At 29.7% G+C, this 9,979-nt stretch overlaps 3 protein-coding genes across 6 annotated transcripts; 1 reads left to right on the top strand and 2 right to left on the bottom strand.

Moving 5' to 3' along the window:
• Positions 1 to 947: 947 nt before the first annotated feature.
• LOC138938754 (small ubiquitin-related modifier) lies at positions 948 to 3,164 on the bottom strand. Its single transcript, XM_070305983.1, has 5 exons — positions 2,979 to 3,164; positions 2,747 to 2,815; positions 2,593 to 2,670; positions 2,167 to 2,238; positions 948 to 1,854 (listed from the first exon to the last, which is right to left on the bottom strand). The coding sequence occupies exons 1-5, from the start codon at positions 2,991 to 2,993 to the stop codon at positions 1,795 to 1,797; spliced, it is 294 nt and encodes a 97-aa protein (XP_070162084.1). The 5' UTR covers positions 2,994 to 3,164; the 3' UTR covers positions 948 to 1,794.
• LOC138938751 (tRNA (carboxymethyluridine(34)-5-O)-methyltransferase alkbh8) lies at positions 3,102 to 6,591 on the top strand. 4 transcript variants are annotated; one of them, XM_070305979.1, is made up of 8 exons: positions 3,102 to 3,208; positions 3,872 to 4,084; positions 4,152 to 4,383; positions 4,465 to 4,587; positions 4,673 to 4,873; positions 5,191 to 5,573; positions 5,638 to 5,793; positions 5,950 to 6,591. In XM_070305979.1, exons 2-8 carry the CDS (start codon positions 3,938 to 3,940, stop codon positions 6,532 to 6,534), a joined length of 1,827 nt encoding a protein of 608 aa, XP_070162080.1. In that variant the 5' UTR covers positions 3,102 to 3,208; positions 3,872 to 3,937; the 3' UTR covers positions 6,535 to 6,591. The 4 variants fall into 4 exon arrangements, with proteins under 4 accessions (XP_070162080.1, XP_070162079.1, XP_070162081.1 ...); XM_070305978.1 differs by lacking the exon at positions 3,102 to 3,208 and adding an exon at positions 3,655 to 3,770; XM_070305980.1 differs by lacking the exon at positions 3,102 to 3,208 and adding an exon at positions 3,655 to 3,770 and having other exon boundaries at positions 3,872 to 4,078; positions 5,950 to 6,589.
• On the bottom strand, positions 6,535 to 9,700 carry Rrp45 (exosome complex component Rrp45). The gene is made up of 10 exons (XM_070305982.1): positions 9,562 to 9,700; positions 9,337 to 9,502; positions 9,091 to 9,185; positions 8,781 to 9,003; positions 8,477 to 8,694; positions 8,097 to 8,324; positions 7,677 to 7,804; positions 7,348 to 7,430; positions 7,117 to 7,225; positions 6,535 to 6,625 (listed from the first exon to the last, which is right to left on the bottom strand). The coding sequence occupies exons 2-10, from the start codon at positions 9,400 to 9,402 to the stop codon at positions 6,606 to 6,608; spliced, it is 1,170 nt and encodes a 389-aa protein (XP_070162083.1). The 5' UTR covers positions 9,403 to 9,502; positions 9,562 to 9,700; the 3' UTR covers positions 6,535 to 6,605.
• Positions 9,701 to 9,979: the final 279 nt, after the last annotated feature.

The following is a 9,979-nucleotide window of genomic DNA, read 5'->3' as shown; positions in this document are numbered from 1 at the left end:
ATACTAGATATTTTTGAAGAAATAACAGAGTAGTAGATACATAAAATATAAATTTGATATATATCTTATGATTTTAATTTTATAGATGGAATTTTCGATAAAAATAATATTATATTATATATATATAATTTCAAGTTTTCTTTTTTATTAAAAATAGTACCTGGTAGCAATAATTTTCGTGAATTAAATCTTTGGAAGAGAAAAAAAGTGAGAGGTCATACACAAATTAAAATTAAAAAATTAGACTACATATATAAAAAAAGGATTCGAGACACTAATTTTAATAAATATAATATTATATATATATATATATATATATATATGATCTTTATCTTTATATTCAAATTTAATTTAAATCTTTATTATAAAGAATGTAAAAGAATATGAAAGAAAAAAATTGAGTGTTAAAAATTGAGAATTCATGGGCAAATCTGTCATTAAAATCAAGATCGCGAGTTATGCATAGATCATTTTGTATATATAAAATTAAATTTCTCAATTTGGTTCCAAACTCCCTATGTTTTTTTAGACATGTTGCGAAATGAGATTGCTTTTTCTAGAATGCACAATCGTATTGTAAATATATAATAATAATAATATATATATATAACTCGCCATGTACTGCATCATTAGTCAATGTTCGCGAAACAAGATGATTTGTATATAATTACAGAATTATTTTTTAGAAGTATCTTTTTTTTTTGCTTGTAATATGTAAGAGTCTATGATATAAAATCTACATGATTAAATAAAGACCTGAGAATTATTGAATATGTTAAAAGTATAAATAAGACTAATCTCTCGAGTTTTGTTATTTCTTCCATCTATTATTAAGAAATAACAATATTTTTATACTTTTTTCTATGTGATTATATTTAATAGAAACAGGTCATCATATACAATAACGATAACTGTATCATTTATTATTTTCCACTATGTATTTTCTCATATTTTTAAATTTTATATATAATTGTTATATCATATACTTTTTATAAATTTGACATTCTTATTGCAAAAACTACTCACATCATAGTTAAAAAGAAATTTCGCAAAAACACCGGGAATAAATTTCCGAGAATATCCAAAAATTACTCGCATTACATATGTCATGACTTATAACTAAAAATGTTCTAAATCTTCTAAAAGAACAAGGTATATTATGTCAATTCTAAGTGTTTCCAAGTTCAAAACTTGCGCTTCACAGTTATTTTTATTAATATTGCAATTATTTGAGAAAGAAAGAGATTTACAATTACAATTACTTTTATTATATCTTAAATGTAACAATTTTGTTTTATCATATTCACATCTTTTCTTTCTGTATCCACCACAAAACATTTAAAAAAAAAAAGAGGAAAGGACAAAAAACTAAAATTTACAAGGAAAAATATAAATGGACAAGGAGTTTACAAATGTGAAACGCATTTATAGTGGTGGATAATTCAATTATTCTATTTCTGAGAGTTGCCCTGATGACACACCAAGAAGACAAACACAGTATGCAATGTTAAGGTATAACTGTCCGCATGCCTGTTTTACAAAATGATCCAGGGATTTGCTGGACAGCCTCCCCAGTGATAAGTCTTGATACAGGAATGTGTAAGACAGCACATTTTACAATATCGAAGGTGAATCCAAAAAAGAAAATTACTTATTATTTAACCCATTTGTGTTTGTGTATATAATATGTATATGCATACTTATAAACTTGTCCATTTTTTTTTTTGTTACGAGTCACTTTCACTTTAAGAAATATTAGAACAAAATAATAAGCCTCCTGTTCTCAACTAATTCTTAATGGCCACCTGTTTGTTCTTGATATACTTCAATGACATCATCATTCTCCATTTCAAGCTGAAATTAATGCAGATTTTACTTTAATATATTATTCATAACGCATACAAACATTAATAAAAATATAATATTTGAATAAATACATTTATTCTCATGTATTCATGTACATAGAAGATAAGCCCAAATTTGCATATTTTCCATATAATTAATATTTTTTTCTGATTATAAGTTTAAATTTAAACTTATTTTTTTTTTAGATGAGATATTTAAAAAAATATTGAGAAAGTATTAAAAGTGAAAAGTTTTAACAAAGCTTCCGGATTGCTATATTATTTTACCATTAATCCTATACTAGCTAAAAAATTAATTTACCTGCTTTGGTGTTTCATCATCATTGATTCTTTTACCATCAAAAAGAAACCTAAGCGATGTCATAGGTACCCCCTGAATAAAATTAAACTCATTATTACACGTGAATATTATCACGTTTATATAAATAAAATTAGTAAATCTTATAATCCAATGTGTAAAATCTTAGAAATTATTATGAATTATTTGCATAAAAATAACATTGTATTTATTATAAAACTATAAAAAGATTAACCATTATCACATAAAAAAGTTCTTCAAATCAGAAAGATCTTGATACATATTTCTGAGGATATTAGTAAATTAAAAATAAATATCTAAGTACACATTTATTATCGAATTAATTCACGTTCCTATGCTACTTTTAGAAGTTTCTGCACAATTGCGCGCGCTTTAGCATAAAGCGAGGGAAAAAAAGATGAAACCTACCACACGATCACTATAGGACTTCTTCAGTTTGCCCATTTGAGTGGTCATCTTTACCCTAAAGTGAATTTCATTGCTGTCCTGGAAGAGAAGAGAAAGAAATAGAAAAAGGATATCTCGTGTATCTCACGCGCGAAAATATAGGGCATCCGCTTACATTGCCGACGACTTTGAGCTTGATGTATTCCGAATTCGCATCGCCTGGACCGGCTTCTGGCTTTTGTTCCTAGTGGTACACAGCAAGGTTAGAGCGCTAGTTTAAACACTCGGCAAATATCGATGTAAAATGTTAACGCATTAATCTAACGCTAACTGTGCGTTCGCGGCCGCAATTGTGGGTGACGATGTCGAGAGAATTGCCGATCGCGCGGCTCTCTCGGATTGCTTACCTGATTGTCGGACATCGTTATCAATTAAATTACAACAAACTTCTTCACCACGCGCCAGAAACGCTAACCAAACACAAGCTCGCAATATGGCGCCCGAGCTTTTGTCAGTTTCACAACCTACTCTCAGCCCACTCCTGCTTCTCGTGCCGGGAACGAAAGATCGTAACGGTCAAGCGTCGTTCGCAAACATATCCGTTTTTCATGATACAGGAAATAAGGTTGGAATATAGGTCAGGTTAGATTAGGAGACTCATAAAGTCCATATCAGAGAAAATGAAAGAGAGAGAGAAAGAGAGATGACGCATGATTAAAAATTGAAGAAATTATAGATTGGCTAATTAAAACAAAGAAAGATAAATTTCAATATTAAATTTTCAATCTTCATATGGATGGATAATGATGCATAGGGAGCTTTCCTGCAAGAAATACACAATAGCATATGATTAGCTATTAAATAGAAAAATTTTAGAATCTTTAAAAATTCTCTATTTGACAGCCAATTGTGTGACATCTCTATCTGTATTTTCTTTTTTCTTACTGGAAAGCTCTCAATCTGTATATGTAATACGGATTTTAGAAAATTTACGAACATCTTTTTAGAGAATCGTATTGTTTACGTTTTTTCGCATCTATGTGTAATGTATTCTATGATATTATTTGCTGGTTAGATTTCTGTTTTGAAGAAATTACAGGTACAGGTGTTCTAACGAAGAAATAAAGAGATGTTAAAAATTACATTTATTAGTCTTTACAGCTATAAAACACATAAATCGTAAAGAATTGATATATCACGTATGAAAAATTTTGTTTTAAAATTTTTATTTGTTGTTTTCGTTATTGAATATTATATTATTAAGTAAAAGATTATCAAATAGAAAATTTTTCTTCTGTAGTGTTTTAATGAAACAAGATAAGACACGAAATTACTTTCTTCGTAAAACGTTTAAGTATCCGGAATTATGTCTTTGAGTGACAAAACAAACATTATAATTGAAGATCATAAAGAAAGGAATAATAAAAAAAATTTACGCAAACAGAAACGTGCTCATCACAGACTGCTTAGAGATATGAATATCAAATGCTCCGATCGACCTACACAGGTAAATGTCAGTACATTGTTGCAATGAAAAATTTATATTTTATATTCAAGTTAATATTTTTTATTTTTTATAGCACTTGATGATATGTAACGGTGGCTTAGTTACTGGTATTAAAAGGGAAACATTGCAATGCGTATTAGATGCATTGATCTCCAAGTATGCTTTGATAATGCCAACAGGCAAGTCGTACTGTTTTATAACATGCAATTCAAAGGAGGATGCAATATGTGTGTATAATTATGTTCATGGACGTATTAAGCTTCCGGGCCAAAATGGTCCATTATATGTATGCTATACTGAAACAGGTATACAATGTTATGATAATATTATAAAATAAATATTATAGAGAGTCAAAGCAGTAATAACATAATGATGCTTTCTTTTAGTTCCTAGCGTAGATAATGTTATATCTAAATCTAATTTTCCACCTGGTCTTACATTAATAGAGAATTTTATAACAAAGGAACAAGAAGAAACTTTGTTAGGAACACTCGATTGGGGCGAATGTGGTAAAATTATACTACGAATACAATTAAAAAATATGATTAATGAAAGATAATCTGAAAGAAGTATAAAATATGTATATTGTTGCAGAATCTGTTTCGTCACAGTTGAAACATAGACAAGTGAAACATTTCGGATATGAGTTTGAATATGGCACGAATATGGTGAATCCCGACAATCCAATTGCGCCGATTCCGCAGGACTACAAATTTCTGCAAACTTTATTTGACAAACACAGTCATAAGTATACATATGATCAGCTGACTATCAACAAATATCTACCTGGACAAGGTAGCAGCTCTTTTGCCTTTGCTAGTCTATAGGTTTTATAATGCTTATTTCTTAGAAATTTTTAAACAAAATGAATAAGTGTTTTTATTTTTCCTTTATGTAAATTCTTCCAATACCGATTTTCTAATTATATCAATAATTATATCACATATTATATAAATTTAATCATGTTTTATATAATTATTAAATATAATTCTGTTGTAATTATTAAATTTAATTGAAATAAAAATTTATTATGACGAGTAATTCTAGTAAATATGCACAAATTTATGGACTGACTTGGATAATAAGCTATATCATTAAAATTTCTGTTTAAGGTATTCCATCGCACATTGATACACATAGCGTCTTTGAAGATACGATATTATCCTTATCACTGGGTTCTGTATGTATCATGAACTTTAAGAAAGAAGATCTGAATATCAATGTGCTCCTACCAGCTAGATCTTTGTTAATCATGACAGGGGAAGCAAGATATGCATGGACCCATGGCATCTGCCCTCGTCACAGTGATGTAATTGAGACAGAGAATGGAACCACAATGCAAGAACGTGGCATCAGAGTATCATTTACTTTCAGGAAGGTACGACGAGGTGCCTGTTGTTGCAACTTCAAAGAATACTGTGATACTAGAAACGATACCGCTGCGTTTGTTGATGCCAAGACAGCGTCGGGACTGGAAGATTCGTATGTACATAAGGTGCATAAATTTCGGCTAAAATTTATAATATTTTTTTATTATTATAATGAAATTGTTTTCTCAGATTTATGAGGAAATATCTATTCACTTTAATGAGACGCGACATAAACACTGGCCTAATGTAACCAAATTCCTTGAAAGTTTGAAAGAGAGTACATTATTGTTGGATGTAGGCTGTGGGAATGGCAAATATCTTTATGGAGATAGAAATATATATAAAGTACTATTATTTAAATTATTTTTACTACTTAAGCAACTAGAATATATTTGTACATAGCTAAAAGCAAAATAAAATATATACAATTAAAGTGTAGTTAGAGTTAGCTCTTTTCGGAACAAGCCATCGAAACATTATTAATTATGAGAATCATTTCAGATGGGATGCGATCGTAGTTCCGGACTGGCAGACATATGTCGCAAGCGAGGCTTCGAGGTTCTCCAATGCGACTGTTTGTATCTGCCATACAGAGACAATTGCGTGGACGCGGCGATCAGTATCGCGGTGATTCATCATTTGTCCACTCGGGAACGGAGGATGCGCGCAATTTCCGAGATGGTTCGAGTATTGAGACCGACAGGAAAGTGCTTGATTTATGTGTGGGCGAAGGAACAGCGCAAAAATTCCACGGATTCGTTCTATCTGAAGTACGGCAAGAAGAACAAGGACGAGACGAAAAAGATTGACCAGAGCAAGATCGGCCGCGAGAGAATTTCCGGATGTGGCTTAACGTTGCCGGTTCACGAAAATAGAACGAACTTTATTCACAGCGATATGTTGGTTCCTTGGAAAAAAAAAAGCGGCGAACGTTTCCTGAGATATTATCACGTATTTCAGGAAAACGAGCTTGCAGAACTATGTACGGAGGTATCCGCAGCCATGATTAAGGAAGTCTACTATGATCAAGGTAATTGGTGCGTCATTGTGGAGAAATGTAGGGAAATCGCGGGAAATAAAAACTAGGTTTATAACATAAATATAATTTTCTTAAAAGATTTATTTCACATATCTCTTCCTTATGTCGTTGCATGGATTTAGTCGCTATCTTCATCCACTGAAATAAGTAAACAAATATGTTTCACAAACATTTGAATATCTAAATAATTTAGTTTTACTACTACCGCATCAATACTAAATGACATTTATCGTCTAATTACTTTTTTTGTTATAAAATTTTTCAAATTTTTGTACAATATAATCTCCAGTTTTTTTTTTTTTTAAATACCAATGTGTTTAAAATGGTTTTTTAACTCTTCAGTCTAGAATCAATCCAGAGAAAGAAAAATGAAACAAACTGGGATATTAATGATAACCACATACAATATAATATGCCATATCATTAATAATTATAATTTAATTTATACATATTATTTAAGCTAAAAAAAAAATTTAAATAAATATGAAGAGATCGTTTTTTGCATTCAATATCAGTTTTTTGGCGTTTGTATCAACTTTTCTTTCTCTTTATGTTTATCACTCTTATTGGTCCATATAATAGCTTCATTTTTCTTTTAAAAAGAAATATTGATATATATATCGTTATACCTAAGTCTATCACTATGTGTTTTTTTTCCGAGATCGGCGATTGGAGGCACTGATCGTCCGAATCTGAATCATACATACTGCTAAAACTTCCTTCTTTCTTATTTGAATCCTGCAAGAATATTAAAAAAATTATCACGATTAATCATGACAATAAATTGGTAATTAAGCAAGTAAGAAAATAATGGAGAGAGAAGCTACTCGAATACTTAGTACACTTTTCTTCATGCTTACATCAAAATCAGGTATTATATCAGCAGATCCTTCTCCACGTTTTATAATATAGCTCTTGTCATTTTCTACTTCCATATGATCATCTATACATTTTTAATATATTTTTAATAATATACATTTTATGCATTATGAACTAATTATTAAATCGAATTGAGAAGCTTAAAATAAAGAAAAATTAATTAATTTTATCTTTAATCATTTTAATTTGATTCCAGCTTAAAAAGCAATTATATTAATTTAAATTTTATTTTGGAATATAGATAAAATTAATTTTATTTTATTTATAATTTTAATTATATATTAAAAAAATATAATTGGATAAAATATACCTTCTACTGTAGTTGTCTCATCCCATTTTTGTAATTTAATACTAATGCGATCACCTATCATTGTTGTAATCTTATCTGTTTGAATGCTCTCTTTAAATCGACTTGTGCTGCTATTATCTTTTTTGTATCTAAAATATAGAGGATATTTTAAAATGTTACAAATCACTTACACAAATTGAATCGCGTTTTTCTTTTTCCATTACTCAATCACAAAATGAAAAATCGCTTTTTTAGTTACTTTATAGTCTGTGATGAAATGATATAAATATAAAATATTATTTTACATAAACTCATTTACTGTAAATAGTTTAAATTAATATATTTACATTATATTTTATATATATAAAAATATATTTTTAAATTATTGATTCTCTTAAGAGACTATAGTAGTATATGTTGAAACTATAGTAGTATTCATACCGTGATTGTACATCTTTAGTTACCGCCTCCTTAATCTCTTGCATTAATTTAGTCGCGTAATTTGCCGCGTGATTAGAAACGGCGGATATGACGTCTTCGACCGTCATGGTTTTCGTTAAATAATCGAAATGCAAACTGCAGAGTTCTCTATAAGAGTTCATACCAAGAGTGAGTTCAGCGACACCAACTCTTTCTTCTATATATGTTGGATCCATTATGGTGTTGCCACTGAAATTTAGAAAGACTATATATTATTTGTATATACATAGTCTCTCAGAAAATTCTGAATTTTGTTGATGTATTCTTAAATAAGATTAAAATTAATTATTTTATATTCATAAAAATTCGAAGGGCAGATAATTTTGAACTGCCTGACTAACCATTCAAAAGTTATGAAAGATATGCAAACTGGGTAGTGAAACAATGTTAATGGAAGAAAATCTTTCTCGGATGCTGGATGTATAATAATTTCCTCGCCAGTGGAAGTAACGTCTGGCCTGTGGAAATGCATAAGAGCGGCGAGTGTCGCTATAGAGGCACAGTCGATCAGATTTCCATCATGATTTATGATATTAATATCAATTCTTAAATTCCACACCTAAATAAAAAGATATATATATATATATATATATATATATAAACATGGTGTACAATATTTAATATCAAATCTTAGTATGTAATAACCTTCTTATCTGCTACAATACAAAGAGATTCCAAGTCTATGCATTTTGAATCTTTGAAACACTTTTCCAGTTGTCTACTGATCAATATGGCAGCCTCGGATTGTCTTCCACTTTCAAGGTGCTGTGCCGCTAATGGACCAAGCTCAACATTTATGTATATTGTGCCTTCGTTAGAACGGAATGCTTTTGGTTGTTGTATATCACATGATACTTGTGCTATTGCTCTGCAAAGGGATTCCTCTTCAATGTTTTAATTATATATATTTATTTTATATATAAACATAATCCATATATTGTTAAATAAAATTTACTTGGTATGTCCAAGAGACACTATACAACATCCCCATTTGGAGCCAAAATGAATTTTCACTGGCCGTGGCTGTAATAATCTTCGCCCATCTAATCTCTGTGAAATATAATATTAAATGTATGTTCTAAAACAATTTTCCTATATTTGTAAATTATAATAAAATATATATATTCATATATAAATATATAGTTTCTAATTAATTAAAACTGTTCAGTAAATACAAAATAAAAATATTAAATATGTATACCGTTTCCTCTTCTATACATTTGTTTACGAAATTTCGTTCACAATTTGTGAGTAAAACTTCTCTCATTTTTTCAAATATATTATTCAACGAGAAATATCCAAATTTTCACAATATTACACAAGAAGAACAATTTATTATTCGCGATTTGTTTATGATGACATATAACCTATAATCACATCATGTTTGAGAATATATATATTTTAATAAATATATATATATATTTACATCATAGGATGCGTTCGGGAAGACGCTATTAGCGCTAAAAGTGTCATTCTATCATTCTGTTACTTATTGAAAGTTGAACGAGAACAGAGCATCCACATAGCGCTAAAATCGTGCTCTCCGAACGCAGCCATAGAAGACACTACGCGGTAAAACAGGCTCTAGTTCCTTTTGTCCTGATTGGTTAATCCCAAAATATAAATATATATAAAGCGCCAATCAAAACTCACGCCGGTGTCCTAATTTTTACTTGAGTGATTTTAGTTTATGGCCGTATGTTAAATTTAAAGAACTTCTATTCAGTTCATCGACGCGGAAAGGGGGAAATAGCCGACAGAAATTGACAGAAATTTCGTCCGTGTATGTACGCGAAATGACTGATAACCCTTTCTCGAAGAAGAATATCCAGAGAACTGATTCG

This window comes from Polyergus mexicanus, unplaced genomic scaffold (assembly GCF_030449975.1).
Source record: "Polyergus mexicanus isolate NDT 795.1 unplaced genomic scaffold, iyPolMexi1.0 SCAF_13, whole genome shotgun sequence".
Lineage (NCBI taxonomy): Eukaryota > Metazoa > Arthropoda > Insecta > Hymenoptera > Formicidae > Polyergus > Polyergus mexicanus.
This window is presented reverse-complemented; position numbering and strand designations above follow the sequence as displayed.